At 39.8% G+C, this 19358-nt stretch overlaps 1 protein-coding gene across 23 annotated transcripts in view; it reads right to left on the bottom strand.

The window, feature by feature from the left end:
• NRXN3 (neurexin 3) overlaps window positions 1–19358 on the bottom strand; it is a 1033016-nt gene that overhangs the window by 922873 nt on the left and 90785 nt on the right. Inside the window, exons 4-5 of one of the 23 annotated variants that reach the window (XM_065063785.1) lie at window positions 13832–13861; window positions 11457–11468 (exon numbers count right to left, since the gene is read on the bottom strand). The exons of the other annotated variants lie outside the window; for them this stretch is intronic. Of the exons in view, the coding sequence (XP_064919857.1) occupies window positions 11457–11468; window positions 13832–13861 (42 nt within the window). The remainder of the gene's footprint in view (window positions 1–11456; window positions 11469–13831; window positions 13862–19358) is intronic. 23 annotated transcript variants of the gene reach the window in all.

Below are 19358 nucleotides of genomic sequence, written 5' to 3' on the forward strand. Positions count from 1 at the left end.
TTCTATCAGCATTGTGTTTGCCCCACTCTTTAGACAGAGGGAAAGATACTAGAAGGACCAACACTAACCACATCTGGCATAACTGCTGGATGTGTGACCATAGCATGGGGCATGAGAAGAATACTCTATCTTCTTTTGTATTTGCAACCCAAAAACCCAGTGTGCTTACAGAGTGTTTAGTTTAGTTTCAAGCAACATAAGACAGGAAAGTTATCACTGCCTCCATTTCACACATGGACAAGCTGAGGTTCACGATGGGCAATCAGAACAACCTGAAGTAAAATCAGGGCAACCAAGAACTGAACAAGACTCTCAGTCTTGTGCCTTAACATTACCTCTCCTTTCTCAGCATGACCTCCTCCCAAGCTGAGATGCTACTTTTCCATATTCAAGGGTATTACTTTCCTCCCTAGAGAGACCTGAAGGCTGATCTGGCTTCTCTCTTCTTTCTCTGTGCTTAGGGAAAAAAAAATAGCACATCTACAAATACACTCCAAAAGCAGTCTTATTTAATCCCAGTGTAATTCTCAGTGCTCTTTCTTAATCCTTCCACCTGTGAGATAATTGCCAGCATTCTGGGAAGAACTCAATAATAATCATAGACTTGCATAAAAGGAGACAAAGAAGTAGATAAAACAGACTAAAGGAAATCACAAGGCCTGAATTAACCATGCACATACACATCCATTCCAGACACCCTGCTGAACTAGCCGCTTTCACAATAGATAAAAGGTCCATTAATGGGCCTAGACGAGAAGGCCATAAAAAGCCATCCATGTCAGTAAATGAAGGCTTTAGTCTTCTCCTGTGTGCATCGTGGAATGAGCTGCCACCAAAAAAAAAAAAAAAAAAAAATCAAAGAACCAAAATAAACTACCAGTAGTAATACCTAGCTGCCTAATAGTCAGCAAAAAATCACATGTTGGAATATTTTCCCACCTCGTTTTGTCCAGAAGACCAGTGGTCATGGCAGATTTCTCTCCCACCACTTTATCTGGGACACTCCTCCCAGAACATATGTTTCTATTACCCTTCCCTCTGCTTCCCTTCCCATTCATTCCATTTGCCTGTTCTTCCCAGTGCAGATGCTGCACACCCATTCTTCTTCCTCATAACAGAAAAAAAAAACCATTTCCACTCCTTGACTATTTAAGTACCCTCTTTCTTTTCCACTTATCCTTAAAATTAATGCCTTTAAGGAGAAACCCATATTGTCTCTGTGTGTTTATATGTATTTTCCCAGCCTTACAAAGTACACTTTGTACTTACCTCTGCATTGTGGATTTTTTCATTCTGTAGATTTTTGTCACAGGGAATATGTGTTGTTCCCTTTGTAAAATATGGTTGCTGTTTATGTGGTCATGTACATGTTTATCAATAGACAAATACAATTTTAGTCTTCTTAGAGAACTGCTTTAGCAGGGGGTCCTTGGTAGAACAAGCAAGTTATTTGGTGATTTGTAAGACAGACTGCACTGGTGCTTACAGAAACAGGAATGGACACGAGAACTCTGGCATTTATTGCCTGTTCTGTTCCAGCTCACTCCATCTCTCTACACTTCTGCTCATTCAACTGTAAAATGAGGAAAACAAATAATTAACCTTCTTACTGGATGGATGTGAAGCTGAATGATAATGCTTTGTGCTCATGGTGTATCGTTTGCAGGACACTGTAGGCATCAGTGCAGCAGCCTCCTTGTGCAGTGAAGGGCTTTTTGTCCCCACTCCACTGCCGCAGAGGCACAAAGGCTCCAACGATTTGCAGGGAAAGGCAGCCACAGCACAAAGAACACACCGCTCACTTCTGAGGCCTCTCTGTTAAGCAAGACGCTATTTAGGAATGTACTCCAAGCATTTATAAGACTCTTATCAGGACAGGAGGTTGGTGGGATGTCAACACGCTACATGTGCACTGCTGGTGACAAACAATCAGTGTACAAAAAAGTATTTTTCATGAGAATCACAGATGCATAGGGCTGGAAATAGTACAGGGGGAAAAGCAACCACTCCTAAGTGCGGAGGTCATAATTCAGCATCTTTTAAAATGAACTGCTGAGAAATGGCCAACTGGAAATCCCAGCAAATAGAGCTGTAAGAAGCTCAAGGCCGAAAAGAAGGGAATCCGTGTCTATCCACTGAGCACATCAATAGGAAAACTTGTAAAGAGATTTCAAGCTCCTGAATCACTCAGATGGGAGAAGAGTCAGAGAGAAAGTGATTCCTGAAATAAATTTCTTTACAGTTATTTTTGGAAAAGGAGACAAAAAGGAGGAAGGTTGGTACATTGGAAAGCCAACAGAAATCATTATTCTCTATAAATTGCTTTGACATTGTATAGGCAGTGACCTTCACAGCACTACCAGTTTAATGGCATTTACTTCAGCAGTAGCTGATTTCACTATTAAAACAGGGATGCATAGCACAAGATTACACAACTAAATCACTCTTGTAAATATTTAATATCCTTGCCTTTCTTTTTTCTCTTTTAACAAATCACTATCAAAGGCAGAGCACACAGTAGAAAACACATTTATTTATTCTATCCTGGAAAAAGCTTAGTGCTCATGCATTTTATCTATCTAGTTCTCCAAATGACTTTGACACTTGAAAGCCCTTGTGATCAAAACAGTCTGAAGGAAGGCAATTTTGCAACCATTTAAGAACTGATTTCATGCACTGATCAACATTTACCAAACTTGCCTGACAAAATAGCATAAAGTTTAACCCACGCGATTGATAGCAAACACCTGAAGGTGAAAATTAGTAAGAAAACTACAGCGGTTTAAGTGCCTTAGGAGACAATAAGAAAGAAATCAGAGATTATCTCTCCACTCTTCCCCCCACCAAGATAAAAAAAAAATCAGTATTTGGAAAGTCAAAGGGAACTGGCACTACCAGAAAAAATCATACTTCTGGCTGGCAATACAATAAGAGCATCCACCACATAATATATTAATTCCATTATGGACATACAGTGCAGCACAGCAGGAAATGAAGCATCCACAGATTTCTCTTAAAATACATCTGTTTTAAAGATGGAGTCAATAAACCCAACAAATAAAGTACAAGAATGTAGCTAAGAAAAATTGGTAATGATATCTCTAGTATCATATCTAGTAATATAAAATTGAGTGAGAAATTGAAATGCTAAGCCTGAAATTAAGTACCTTAAGCACAGCAAGTCATTTTTAAAGAGAGCCTTACAATCTGTACATCCTGATTTTTCCAGCATTAGGAAAGGTATTCTTCCACAGTGTGGCATAAATGGTCTGTCACATTGTGGCAAAAATTATATTCTGTTCAAACAGCAGATGATCCATGCCAGAAAGTGTTCTTTATGACAGTATTCCAGAAGACAAACAACAAAAGTTATGCATCTTTTCAGCAATTTAGCAACAAGAAAGATAAATGAATAGATATTCAGGAACTGAACAAATTCTGGGGGAAAAAAAATAATTCGGTATACCGAGGGATAAAAACCACATGTAGACAACAGCTTGCTCCACATGCCTACAGACTTCATTGAGACTATCTGCAGAGTAAGACTATCCAAAATAAATATGTGTAGTTGAAAATGGTCCGATAAATGTATTATTTGGATGACAGAGTTGGCCAGACCTGCAAAGCACTGGTGCCTGAAACATCTGTGCCCTTCGTCAGAGCTGGGAAATGCAACTGCATGGTGAAGTTATGTGCTGCCCTGGCTTTTATAAAAGCTTGCAACAGTTTTAATGCAGAGCTAAGCGAGAGCCTGTAATCCCTGTGCTGCGATGCAGCAACGTGGACTCCCCTCGCAGAACAAGCCAACAGCTATGCAAGATCCTTTTATCAACATTCACACGGCTGGAAAATAACTGTTCACAGTTTGATTCCCAACATTACCGGGTGAACCCAGAATTGCTCAGAGAACTGGCAGCTGAATACACATGTAAAAGACAAAGGTTCTTCAGTGATATTTATTCTAGCCAAGTTTTAATATTTCAAGGCTTATAGCAACTAACTCTTTACATAATCAAATGTAATTGTCTGATCCCAGCTGGTGATCAGCACATTCATCATCAAGCTGGTCATTATCAATATACCAGTAATTAGAAGGAATAAAGGTGTGTACTTTATAACACTGGCTTAATACAATTCCACCCTACCGAGACCACAGCTCTTTTAAAAATACAATTATTTTAACATTCAAATTATAAATTTTTGTTACCACTACTAACAAGTAACAATCACAGAGCCACATGATTTTAGAACAAATACTGAATTTTTTTTAGAGTCTTCAGTAAAAATAATTTTATCAATCCAAAGGAACCGTGTTTTGCTTCAGAAATAATCTGACCCATAAGCAGTTCCCCAAACTGTGATTTGAGACAAAAGCTCAATTATAATGCATGCAATTGATAGAATCAAATCGTAAACACTTACCTACATATACTACATACATTCTTCTCACTCTACTGTAGGAGAGAAAGCAATATCTCAGGCACCACGGTGTGGTACTGCCTGGCAAATGCTACTGACTTTTTTAATGGTGACAATTGTGTACACAAATTCTCAAAGTAGCAGTTCTGTTTAAAGCCTTTCCCCACAAAGCAGTGCTGGAAAAGGACCATTTCTATCAAATGCTTTGCAGTCTTTTACTTTAACAAGAGGAGAACTGAGGCCATCATTTAGTGAGAATGATCCAGAATCCCTCAGGTTAGTGTTGGAACAGTCTCAGGGCCAGATTCTTCCCTGCACTGTTTCTTTCACATCAGTGCATTTCGTGTGCTTCACTATCAGCTACATCACAATAAAATCCTTGTAGTGCAGCGAAGAATATGGCTCTTAATACCATTCCATCAAACCTCTTGGTATATAAAGCATATCTAGTGCCAGATCAACATCTCACAGAAAACTCTGCTAAAACAGAATTTGGGGACTTTATCCTTGCAGGTACATAACATATTCCCAGGTATAAAACACTTTTAATTTCTATGGGCTTCACTGACTGTTTAGGAACACAACACCTTAAGCACAGCAATGTGCAGGATAAGTCATCTGTAAAACAAAAAGGCTTTGAAAACAAATGAATACACTACAACCTGTGAATGCTGGATTCACACCGGATTCCTTGCTCTCCATAGAGGTATTTTGTATTTTCTTCCCTTATTTCATAGCCTGTCAGTCCTGATCTCCATTTGGATATGTGCAGTCAGAACTATCAAGGCTCTTGAAACAAATGTGGAAATGAAAGCCAGCGTGAGAAGGAGCTCTAGCTCCATGAAAGAGGTGAGAAAGGAAAGGTGGCGCGTGTCACAGGAAGATGAGCAACTAGCAGTGGTGCATTGCCAAAATCAGAAGCAAAAAACAGAATACTGATGTGGGGGAAATCACACACCATCAGACATGACTTAATAACTGACACAGATGATACTGGCTGAGTTATATCAGACAATTTGAGAAAGTATGACCTTCTTCACAGTAACAGTTTTACAAGCATTTATATGGCGTGTTATCCACTAATCTAGTCAAAATATTTACTATCTGATAAAGCGCTGCAAATAAGGCACTCAGTCTTAATGCATAAGATCCAGCTTATGCAGCACATATTTCCTAAACTGTTCAGTACCATAATGTTAATGCTCTAGTCCACAAAAGGCCACAATGAGCCTTGAAACAGGAAACTCCCCTCTTTCATTTGGTTTCTTATTTTTGCAAGGCTGTCTGATGTGTGTGACAGAGGTCTATTTCAGTTTCTGATGGCATTATCGGCACTTTGCTGCATTACCATAAACCCCAGGAAATAAGCTATTACCCACCATCACTCCTCCCGAATGTTATCACAGAGAATCATGCATTCACAAAACAGCATTAACTGCGAGAATTAGAGTCCATTTAAACTGCAGCTGTTCCCTCATTCCTAAATAGGTTCTTAGATCAAAACTTCTCCCTGACTGGTCTCATTACCAAATGTCCCTTTCAACTGTAAGAAGAAAAATATCACTTCAAAAAAATCATATGTTTTACCGATAACACTCCTTCCCTGTATTATGACAACCAGGTAAGTAACGTTAAAATGAAGAATTTTTCCAAAAATACAGTGGATTATTTTAGCTTTCAGAATAATGAGTTCAAATTTTGCCTTCAAATCATCTCTGGCAACAGAAATGAATATGTAATTTTTATTTTCTATTTCTAGTTTATCTCATTTTCAGAATCTCAGGCTTCAATTATTTAAGCGAAAGACATTCTGTTTATTTTTAATGCTAATACTAACTCTGCAGTAAGGGCTTTCTTTTAAATACAAAACCTAAATCCTGGATCTAATACACATGCTGGTGCTTCTTTCAGCTCTAAACCCTTGCCCTAGAAAAACCTCCAACACTATATTCTGCTCTTATAAAAACAAAATACCAAAACAAAACAAAACAAAAAAACACTAAACAACCGTCACTTATTATGTTCCATTTCCCTCTCTGCTTCTTTTCCTCTTTGTTACTGTCCGCTGGAAGGACTCCAGTCTTCAGGGAAAAGACGCTCTCAAATCCAAACTGAAAAACGTAAATGCCAGGAAAAGGCACAATGTCTCTTTAAGAGTCAACAGTAAATTAACTTGCCATAAGTGTGCAATAATTAGCAGTTAGTAGCTTATTAAAAGGATGGCAAAGGCCAAGCTGCCATCTGGGATCTCCAGTTTCTTGTGATTGTTATTATGTCAAGATGTGCAACTTGCATTAGCTTTCATGTCACTGTGCTTGCCCTTACTTTACATGTAAATTTTAATGAAAGATGCAGCCCTTTAAAAATCAGACATCCATCAAAAGTGCTATTAGTCTGCCTTTTACAAAGCATATGGCCTGTTTTGCTACCTCTGCATCTCTACACACCACTGAATTACTCAAATGAAAAAAATAGGGGAAGAAAAAAAAGCCTTTCAGTGATATCAATTAAATATTCTCTTTGGGCAGAATGAAACCTGAGCCACATCAAAACCAGAAGACTACAATACAGCGTAAGAGGACAATATTTTAGCTCCTGTTTATACACAACACTACTACAATGCCTTTAACTCTCACAGGGATCATTCTTCTTAATAAAAATGAAAGCCAATAAGGAATTAGCTGTTCATTCACATTACAAAGACACAGTTTTAAAATTAGGCAGAAAGAAAGCATGTAGGAAAAAAATAAATTACATATAAACCACAAAATACTTAACATATTATTAAATATTTTATGCATACACATTATTTGTAAACATGCATTCTTATATGCACAAACAATCATTTACCAGAAACATCCTATCTAATGTCTCATTTGTCTGCTTTCATAAATATATTACAAAGAGGTGTAAAAAGAAGAACATTTGTAAAGACATCTATTCCCTTGCATTAACTGATATTCCACATTTAAGTGATCTTGCACACCAGATTTCTGAAAATGTCATGACCTCTGGAATATCAAGAAATAGGACGAATGCCTTGTTGAGTAATCCCCCAATATCTTACATTTGAAATTCATTAACAATCAATCGTCTCTAATTAGACTTATAAGAATTACATTAAAATATTTGTTTCCTCCCTAAGTAAAATACGAAATGAGCAGCAAAAATTGACTTACAAAAAATAATTTCAGAGGAATGGCATCTATATTCAAGGGGCCTTGATTCTATCAAAACAGTTCTAGAGATTGGATATTTGCAAACCATAAAATAAAATGTTTTATTTTCTAAACAGCCATTAAGAAGATTTTAAAACTAAAAGTCGTCATCCTTCTAATGGTGCAGTATTTTTCCCCAAAAAAGGAAAACTAACCAAATACCACACATTTTTAAAGTATTAAGGAAAGACCTGTAAGTGTAGAAACCAAAACCATAAAATATTCATATCTAAAACCCCAAACATTAAGATATTTTGTAGGGCAAAGCAGAGCTTAAAAACCACTGCCAAGGCTGCTAAGATGAATGTAGTGTTGTTTTTTCCTTCATATAACTAGGTATTTGTAGTGCACAAATGATTTAATTTGTTACTGATATTTCACTTCAACATTTGCATAAACTCTTGGCCACTCAGGTGGACTTATTCACATCGCTCTGAAATCCTAATGCTATTACTGGTGAAGAAGAACTCCAGATTATTTTCCAGATCAGTAAGGTCCAGTCACTTCCTTCTATCCGAGTCCACAAATGCTATTTCATTTCTCCTGTGCCATTACCTCCTGGTCAATATTATCGAACAATTCAAATAAATAACAACCTCACACTGCTCACTGAGAGCAACGCTGAACTTTACAAGACTCAAAAGACCTACCTGGGTTAGGCACAGTTAGGACTAAAGGAGATAATCTGATCTTGCAATGCTGAGAACCTCACAGGGGATACACCAGTAGCCTTTGATCTACATGACATATATTAAAAAATGTCCCACCCATGAAATATGTGAGTACTCTTTCATTTCTCTCTGAGGACAGAGAAAAAAGCTTCTTCATGTTAAGAATGCATGTGCAGCTGTGCAGTTTTTCGTCCAAGCCCAGCTAAGGATGGAGGGAAGAAGCCCAGTGCCTTAGAGGAGAAGCAGCAGCAGCCTGCAGACCGCATGGGCACTACGGAGGTGTCCTGTGCACACACAGAAACCAGCCACACCTCACTTTCATTCTTTGTGTCAGAGAGGACATTTGGGACTTTTTAGTTCTTTGGGTGAATCTTAGCCTACTAAATTCGGTGTGAATTTTGCTATTGCCTTCAAGGTGACTCAAGGTTTCATTCACTGAAGACAGCAGTGCCCCACCAGGGATACAACTGATTTCCTCCGGAGGCACAAACTTCAACAGAAGCCAGATCCAAAACAAAAGTCATAATAAAACAAAACCCGCTATATATATAAGAGAATGGTGAAAGGTAGCAAAAAGGCAAATTATCATTTCCTTAACAAAGGCTGTCAAGAGAACAAATGATATGGAAGAATTTGACTACACATTAACTCCAGTTCAATGGCAAATTAAGAGTTGGATATTTATGATCTCCTTTGGTATCACTTACGCATGGGGGAGTGCTAGAGAAACAAACTCAATATAATTGTTCCTTTACTGTCAATTCCTCTCCAGAAGAGAAGTTGTATTCAGCAATTCATGCCAAACTAAATAAAAGTCCTCCCTGCTCATCATATACATTTACCTCACCTCCAAAACCAGTTCTATAACCTAATAAAAACACAAACAACGCAGATATGCTCAGTTTAGGTTAAAAAGCAAGGGGTATACATGTGTTTTTTCTGTATCTCAGCTACTCCAGACATTAGCCCAGAATACCTACACTTCATCTTCTTCAGCTTTAAAGGGACTTATTAAAAAAAAAATCTCCTGAACTTTTAAAAAAGAATAGATGCAAAAGGAGGCTATTTGCTACTGTGGAAGCAAATAATTAAATACTTGTTTCAAATGATGACAGTAAGGTCACAGACTGCTATATGTTATGAAGAGGTTTTTGAAACCAAATATATCACATCCTTTGGCTACACACATTGCATGAGACAAAGTGGCTGCCAGTTCTTAGTGAACACTACAAGAATGCCAAAAAATATGAACCAGGTACAATCACTAAGGCATCTGGTATCACCTTCTCTGGGAGCTGAAGGCCATACAGGAGTTCAAAATTACACCACTTGAGCCCTCTGAAGGTAATACCATTTTTCATGTAGAGTGATGGTTCTCTGATGAAGTCACTTGTTATAACTAGAGCTAAAAACTACACATAGCTGGGAAGTGAAACAATGTTTTCATTCAATGACACAATAAGTTTCAGTGCATATGAATTAATTGTGGACTATATATTATAATCCTCATTCCTACAGGCTCAAATGTGAGTTTTGCTTCAGAAAAGACTTTCAGTTTAGCCTTGCACAGATTGGCCTGCAGCACAAATGGCACCCAAGAAAAGAAGAGAGCAACATGAGCTAACATTACGCTGTACAAGACTCACCCTGATCTACACTGACCCTTAAATCACATGAAGCTATAAATCAGCTAACTCAATTATTGACAGCTGTGTTGAGTCACAGTAACATTTTGTATGGTGTGCCTAGAGCATTAGGTTCTCGGTGTGTGTATGTGATTATTATGGTCTGATATTCACCTTTTGCCAAGAAGATACCTCTGAGTACAGCTTATGTATTATCCTTCACCATCCACCTTTGCATAAAAGGAAAGCTATGAAACCAACTAGTGGAATATTTTTTAGCCTCAGAACAAATAATATTGACTACACGGTGCACCCCATCACAGATAATTCAACAATACAAACTTGTTAGAAGAAGGCAGGGAATCAGAGGGAGGATTCATACAAAGAGAAAGTGCTTGATATGCCATTATGCTACTCAGGATTCAAGTATTACAGGAGGAGTGATCACTGGGCAGACACTGCTTTTACCTCAAAGGAAAGTTGTTATGAACAAATCCTCTGAGCTCTCATATCCTCCCAGATTCATAGTAGTACAATTAGTCATTTCAGCCCCCAATGTCTTATCGGCATGGAGACACCCAACATCCTCCAATGTGTTCAAATAATGCTGCTCAATAAATCAGATTCTTCAGCAGTTTATTTGTTGAAAAGGAGCAAGCCTCAGCATGATAAAACCTTTTATTCTCTCTATCTCATTGGATAATAGGACAAAGAAATGGATTTTCCTCAAGCAGTGCTTATAATTTATCAATTAATCTTTCCTTTTCCCTTCAGTCCAACCGGAGACCCACAGCAGGTTTGCAGCATTTTGCCTTTTTGACAGTTTTGATTAGGGATGGATGACTTCCCTCCGCATGATAAAGACGGGTGTTAACTGCTGAAGAGCAAGCTAGAGCCCCAGTGCAGCCTTACAGGGCCTGTGCCATATTGAGGTGCAGGGAAAACGGACCTCTCTTTAGCAGTGCTGATCACTTCCGTTTCTTCTGCAGCATTTTGCAACTCAATTTCTATTTGAAAAACACCATTTTGCTAACAGAGCTGATGGGAAACAGAGCTGGGGGGAGAAATTAGAGCTCAAAAGACCTCCATTGTCTAAGGGTACTGGACAAGCCCAGGTCCTGCTGCCAGCAACACCAGTGCCAAAATTCCCAGCAGCAGCACCACTCCAGTGCAAAAGAGTCACAAGTACCAGCTCACTGGCCTCTGGCTCTGTCTTAACTGAACTGGTTGTCCCTTTCTGCCCCAGCATCACAAGCTACTGAGTCTGACACTGTGCAGGCCATACTTAGTGTGAACAGGGAGAAAATAACATCTGTTAAGAAGGCCTCGAAGCATTCATCTTAATAAATATATATTCCATAATTCAACACAAAACAAATGACCATTAAGAGACTTTTAAAAGTAAAGGCATTAAGTTTCAATGTGAACCACATTCATAAAAATACAATTTGTCCACTGACAATCAAACATAAATAAATAAAGTCTTAGAAACAATAAAGTCTTAGAAAGAATGCAATGTCTACCTTTACTTCTACCTACAGACAGGAAGGTGTGCATCCAGTTAAGAGGAGGAACAAGAGCGGTGTCCATCATGAAGGAGGCGAAAGAGAAGGAGGAAGCATAAAAAACAGAAAATGATGTCACTGGCCATACTTACAAAACCAAGAAAATGAGCATATTAGGAAGCAGCCAAACCCAACAAAACACAATGTCAAGGGAAAAACGAGAGACACACCACAACTAAAGCACAAAGCATGGCTTAAACAATTAACTGTACAACCAGCAGCTGCCTGGTTAAACCCCTTGGCTTTAATTTAATTTTCTACTGAGAAATGCAAACCCCTCATGCAATAGCACGCCAGTGATATGCCTTATTCCACATCAAATTCAAAACAGCAAAAAAATCCAACAGAGTAGGACAGAAGTAAAAAAAAATCTTACGGTAATATATTTGCTAAACACATTTCACCTACCAAAGCTAATGTATTTGTATATAATGTTGACATTGCATATTTACTCACACATACACATTTACATATTTTATATCCACCATATTTTTGTAGAGAGTAAATATTTATCAAAAGGGAATATCTGTGAGGTGGTTGGCAAGAAAAGAGAAGCCACTGTTTTCTGATGCATCATGGATAAATAAGGGTGTCTAAAGTTGCCAGAAGCCAACAGTTTTCACGTTTTTTTGCCAGACAAGGGAGTATAGAAAGGGCTAATGACAATTGTACAGGCTTGAATAGGTCATCCAAGTCTTCAGGAGCCAGCTGGGTTGCAACTTATAAATTAAATGGCCAAATGCATCTGTGTATATAATCCAGTGCTAAATCACAGACTGCTACAAAGATATGTTCGGTATTATTGAGTACAAAAGTGGCCATGAAAGTTCACTGTTCTGATCACTCCCAACATGCCATCACACTTCATCTGCCAACAGCTTGTCATACACAGCTGCACCCTGAGGTAGGTCGTGCTGAAGGGACCTGCCTGCTGGATGCTCCTTCACCAAGCACAACCTCTGACCCATAAACCCAGCTGAACAATAACTGAGGACACAGAAGAAGCTCAATGCTTCTCAGAGCTTATCCACATGCTCCACATGCCAGATAGAACTGTCTTGGCATGCACTCACAGAGAGCAGTTTTCCTAATTTTCCTACCATGTAAGGACCATGAGCAGTACAGAAACTGAAGAGTGAGCTCCAACTTCACTTCTGATTGTTTCCTAAGCTTCCATAACCTTATAGCAGACATCTGTCTTGAACTACAGAATAAAAACTGATTATGTCTCTTTACATTTCACTGAGACACACAGAAACTATGGGGTTTTTTATTCAAGTACATAATTACTCTGGAGCCTTTGCAGGCACTACGTTCTATCTTAGTAACTGTTTGGACTGTCTAACCTCAGATATGTGTTGACCTAATGGCAAAAACACTACTGTGTACATCTAGTCTAGGAAAGCTTCATCAAGCTTTCGAGTCACAACTTGTATTTTCTCCCCATAGGCAGTTGGTCTGGTCTTCCTAGCGCACCATGTGCACACACCTTGTATTAAGTCTTCAACCATTTCACTCCTGCATTTTCAAGACCAGAATGCATCACCAGCACTGCTAACTCCTCCCTGTATACTGATGTCCACAAGACGCTGACCCTTAGAGGAAAACAGAATCTCCCCTCACCTCACCTCACCTCACCTCACCTCACCTCACCTCACCTCACCTCACCTCTCCTCATCAGCTTGTTCCTCCACACCCCCATAGTGCAAAATGGGACTAATCATCCTATCATGTCACAGCCGATAGTTCTGTAACACAATCCAGGCTGAGATACTAAAATGTGAACTCTGATACAGGCCTAAATATCATTTGTAGCCCATCCCGGGGTTAGCCCTATTCTTTTTCTAAACCATTTTGCTCTGTGCATATTTGAATATTTTAAATTGCAGACACAGGACTTACAGGCCATTATATGCAATTTTCCTCAGATTCATAATGAGTTAGGATTATGCCATGAGGGCTATTAACATATATTTTGTAATAATTGCGCTCTTAAAAATAAAGACCAACATTGAGGTCTACATTTACCAAGCAAGTGGAAGTCATTAAAGCTGGCACGAGAACAAAGAAATAGCAAAAGAAAATTGGTGGGCTGCATGGCAGCGGGAAGTATACCCCTTTGCTGTCCGCAGAATCATTTCATGCCCCCTCCTGGGCACCTGCGCCCCAGGCTGACAAGTAGCCATGGCTCATGGGACACAAATGCAAATGACTTGACTGGCATCCTGTAGGCTTAGTGGCGTTTGTCATGTAAAGCCCAGCTCAGAAAAGAAGCAGGTACAAAGCTCTTTCATGATCAGTGAGTGAAACAAAGAGAAAGTCAAGGGACTTACCTTGTTCACCCATCATCAGGTGTGAGAGGCCTTTGGAAAAGAGAAAGAGGGGCAGTAAGAAAAAAAGAATAAAACAGAAAAAGAAGCAGCAATATCCATGCACACTGGCCACAGTCCAATACCTCTCAGCATTGGAACTCACATACTTGAGCTAGACCAAGTATGGGTGTAGCACACGGGGCACACACATATGCAAGTGCTGCTTTCCACACTGAGCAGGAAAGCATCTGTCACAGATAGAAAAAAACTGCTGGTAGTTGCAGAACTGTGTTTGAGGTTCATTATACCCCTTGAGGATCAACTCTAGAGGCACTGCACACCAGTATGGCTAAACAGGCCAGGAAAAACAAGATCTGCAGTGGTGCTTTGCAGGAAGCATTTGCTCCTTTGGAGAACTTCAGAAATAATTTCAGAAATAGCTTCAGAAATAAATTCTCAGCTCGAGATTTAAAATTCAAGGCTGCAGTGGTCAGTGAAAGGGAGGCCATGATCCTACCACATCCGCTTCAGATGAAACATCTGGCTAAATGCATATACACACACACACAAAGCTATCCTCATTCTTGAATGTGGCGGCTTCTGCATGTACTTAAAGGTATTATAATTCAAACAACACTGTCCTCACTTACTGATTAGACACCAGTAAATCAGACCTGGCAAGGACTAAAAAATTAACTGAAACCTTTTTTTTTAATACTATTAATACTACTCCATTTCCTTTCTGGAAAGATCTGGAGATGTGACTTCCAAGTGCAGTGTGTTACTTTATGGTGCTATAGCTAAAGCTACTCTTTGGTTTCACAATTCAAGGTAAAGCCAGAAAGCAGCACAGCTCCCCTCAGCAGTGTCAGCTCTCTAGATGGGCCTGTGGTGGTCACTTGGGCTGCTCCAGTCTCTGTCCAATAACTCTTTCTGGCTTAAACCTTATCTGTTTCAATTAAAATTAACTTCTATCCCCAATTTTCAAATGTGTTTACTGTCCAAATATATTAATACAAATATACTTTAGAGGCTGTTGTAGATATACTCATGCCCAACTCATTAAGCATCAACTGACCCATTAGTTAGTTTTTGTGACAGATGGTTATCATAGAACTAACAGAAAAAACAAATCTTACCCACTCGTGCCATGAGTCCCCCCTTTCTTACTTAGTTCCCTGACCTTCTTCCCTAAGCTTGATTCCTTCTCCACATCTGGTTTTCACAGCACTTAGTATGTCAGGGATTTTGATACACGCATACACACACACCGCCCCCCCATCTTAAGTCAGTATATTAACAAAACAAGGCTGTGACTTTTTTTAATTTCACGGAGACCGAGAGGTCAAATGAATTTATTAGGATGAGAATTTTCAACAAGGAGCATGCTGAGTTTGAATTTGTTTATTTCTTTCTCTTTCATATTTTTTCTTTTGCATCTGCTGGACAAATCTAAAATCCAGATCATCCCAAGAATATGTTCACCCACAGAGAACTCCAAGCCAGATAAGGGGATTAATAATTGTACAGTCTAAGGAATGCAAATATCTTAATGTTCTTGAAGATTATTGTGGATTTAGAAAAATAATCAGAAATACAACGTAGGTTTAGATTTTTTTTTTGGGTTTTCAGCTATAAATAAACATAGCAGATTTAATACTGTAGGACATATTTCTAGTCTAAATTACAAGATAAAATTTCACTGAATAATTTTGCTTTGTTAGCAGAGTGGGTTGAATTTGTGTTTCTATTTATGGGCACTGACCCCATCATCCTTGATAAGCAAATCTTAGGTCTGTCCAAATGGGCACTCAAAAGTCAATGTAAAATGCACTGTAAAAGATAATAAAACAAATACGTAACCGTTAGGACCTACAAAGCACAGAGACCCTGTAGCGATTGTGAAAATGAGAAAAGGCAAGAAGATGGCAAGGTGGCAGCGTGATATGAAACTGAAGCTGGCTGAACAGCACAGGAACATCAGACCCAGAGCAGAGACAGGGGTCCGAAGCCCCCAGCCCTTGTACACCACAAGGGAGAAAAGCCCTGGCTAAGAGGCACAGCACCAACAGGTGCAGCTGCTTGGGGTATCAGGGACTTTGTCCACTTGGGTAGACAGGACGCTAACAAGGAGAGACCTCCAGAGAAGGTTCAAAGGAAAAGCCTGAATTAAACACCCTGAACCACCATCATAAGAAGATCCTTCCTCTAACCACCAGGCACAGATGATCTATAAAAATCCCAGAACGTCAGGAACATCAACACCCCTTTTGTCCTTATCCCCAGAAGGCCAATGTTGAGTGCCCCATGTGCCAGGAGCATCACCCAGGTGCAGCCCAGAGCCCTGCACCTGAGCTCCAGGGTGAGCGCAGCCTCCGCAAGCACCCACCATTCTGGACCCTGGTTTGGCCTTGGTTCAAACGCCTAGGAAAGAAAGTCTCCCTGAGAAATGTTCTGACTCTCTCTGCTTCTTGACAAATTTGAACTACAACAGCAGCTGCGGTATTGTATGTATCTCTAGACCTTCTAGTCCCAACCGGATAATGGAAGTAGCGAGATTAATGAAAAATAATGTCTGCCCTGCCCCAAATGCTACCTTTTCCTTTTTAAAATGGGAAGAAAAAGGAGGGTGAAGTTAGAGATATAGAAAAAAAAAATATCTCTTAAGTTGTTCCTCAGTGCAGATCCTTATTTTAACAAAGGGAACACCAACAGAATTCCAGATTCATTATTAGATAGAATAATAACACAGATAATGAAATAACATATCAGCTTTTCTCATCTGAAAATTGTTCTCCCTTGCAATTTAAAGTAGGAGTGAAAATGAGTGTATTTATCTCCAACAAAATGTCATTAACAACCAAAACCTTCAGCCACTGAGTTCTAAAATCTGTGACATTTGCAGCCTGTGTAACAAAGGCCTCAAATTAGTCACAGTAACATCAACATGGAAAACGTGAACTGACATCATTGTCCCACCTTTTCATCAACCTCAAGATACAACAAGACACTGAAACAGTTTTCCAAGCATAAAAGTCAAAGTAATCTCAAGGTGGCATGGTGTAGCATTCACTATTAGACTACAACAAACTAACAGGGCATCCAGCAAACTAATGCAAGAGGTGTGAGAATAGTCCAGACCCGCAAGCTAGACCAGATTTTGACAGAACACAGGGGACACCTATCACCACGCTATTTGGGCACCAGCCATAAAAATCAGCAAAGCTTTCAGCAGGCTCTGGATGGTAAATGAACTCATCAGGCCCCGAAGCATGTTATTCACATGTACAGCCATTGCTTGTGCCAGTAGCCATCCCATTCCAGGTGAATCCTGTAAGCAAATCTGAGTTTCCATCTAAATCCAGGTAAAACATGCTTTTCTTTTCATTTTAGGTTTGTTCAACATGAAACCCTGATTAAAGCCTTAGGGCTGCAAACCCAGCCAGTGCAGAACTGGGAAAAGGTTGACACAAACCCACGTGAGCCACAATAGTGATGGGGTTGTGTGCTTTTTCTAAACCAGTCTGCCCAATGAAAATGGTAGGTAGCAAGTGCTCTGGAAAAGGTTTAGGAAAACCTCCAAATAAACAGCTCATCTGCCTACAAAGAAATTTTATGTCAAAGTCAGGAATCTGGTGACTTGCTATTCCTGAACTTCTCATGTGAGTGACAGTAAGGACACACGTATGGCTTTGGAAGAAGGTTCTTAACAGATTTCTTAGATAATAAGCACCTGCTTGTGCTCAGTCTCTGGAGCCCCAGCTTCTTCAGACTTCCAGCAGTAATGTGAAGAGAAAGTGGCCTGCTTCTTCAAAACATTGGTTTTTTATTAAAATATGCCTACCACTGAGGCCAGACAGACATATAAACTCTGCTCCCTGGCCATGATTTATGACTGTCACAACTGACTCTTCCTATCTAGGTCTGGAAGGTTTCTTGATACTTATTTAACCTACTATGAAATCAGTATTATTTTCTTAAAGGTTAATGTTAATCTCCCTTGATCTCAAAGTAATATTTCGAGGAATTATACTTTTTTAATTGTCAACCATCTGCTTTCTATGTCGAAACAGTAAAATGAGTGACTCTAATTGTACAAAGTTTCAAGGGCCAACACTGGATTCTTATGAAGACAGAAGGACATTTTTTAAAATAGCTTCAGAGTACAGTGATAGGAAAGAGCAATGCAGTTAAACAGCAGTCCTCATCTTGAGGGATTTACTAGGAGCAATTTTCAGAGTGAAGGAGAAAACGAAGGAAATCTTGGGGGCAGTTTGAACCTCACCCCCACTGCCCCACCCCGAGCATCACATTTGGGTACTTAGCACTTAAAGTGGAAAAATAAAGCCACAAAACCTAAGAATGTGCGGAGAACACAAAACACAGCTAAGAGTGACAACTGATTGCAGAAACAAAGGAAGATGGACTCCTTCATCTAGTTAATTATAACTTGTCCCATGTTACTGGGCCCATGCTCTGCGGGTGTGCATGTGTACGTAGGTCTGCATGCACTGCTGAATTGCTCTGTTAAGGCGGGCAACTTCAGTATTTCCCTTTTAATGATGCTGCCAGATGATTAGCCCAAAAGCTCTTAATGAATGGGCAGAGAGACTGCCAGGCAGCAGCAGCAGCTCAGCTCCCCCCAGCAGCAGGCTTGCCCACAGAGGGTCCTTTCCTGGGTATCAAGATCCATGACCCATTCACATAATAATAGGGCCAGATGCAAAGTGTGTCTGAGGCAGAACATTGTGCCCTCTGGACCAGGATAAACATGCAAATCCTTTACAGAAGAACTGAAGAAAGAAATCATAAAGAAATTATAAAACTGTGTCCACTATAGAGAAGAGCACTCTGATAAGTGATGGAGTCTGCTGTTTACACCTCCTTTCTTAACTTCCTAAAACTACTACTTCCTTAAGAAATGGGCACTTTTTTTCTCCTCTGAGCCTCCTACCCCAGCTCCATCAGCAGCTCCTTTTTCTAGTTAAGGAGGAGAGCTGACAAATCCCTCGTCTCCCACATGGTCCTTCTCAAAACAGGCATCTTGAGGGTTTCTAAAACCCAAAGACCAAGGAAGACTTCCTAAGAGTCCCCATGCACCAAAAAGAGGGCATTCCAGCAGAACCAAAGGATGAGATTCAGAGGAAGAAGCAAAACCCTTGTCTTGAGGGATTTGTAGAATGGATGAAGAGGAAAAATCATTCTGAGACATAGTTCAGACCTTTTACCTGCTAGACAGGTCAGCTTTGCCAAGAGGATGACCTGATTTCTTGGCTGCTGGCACACATGGTGCCTGTTTTTTAGAACTGGGCAAAGCAGTAGCACAGGCTGGGGAACAGTTATTTGTGTTTGATTCAACCATGATATGCACAACAGCCAAGGGGCTCCTCACAGGCCCCAGCAGCAAGGCCAGGCGGGAGTGCAGTTTTGTTACTGTAGCCAGAGGCCCACTTCCAATCCAATTACACACAGCAGCTGTGCTAGCTCCACTTCTCCATCCTCTTTGTTTCCTCTGCTATATAATTCCAGGATAGCTTTTGTTATTATC

Source organism: Columba livia, chromosome 5 (genome assembly GCF_036013475.1).
Source record: "Columba livia isolate bColLiv1 breed racing homer chromosome 5, bColLiv1.pat.W.v2, whole genome shotgun sequence".
In the NCBI taxonomy this organism is placed as follows: Eukaryota; Metazoa; Chordata; class Aves; order Columbiformes; family Columbidae; genus Columba; species Columba livia.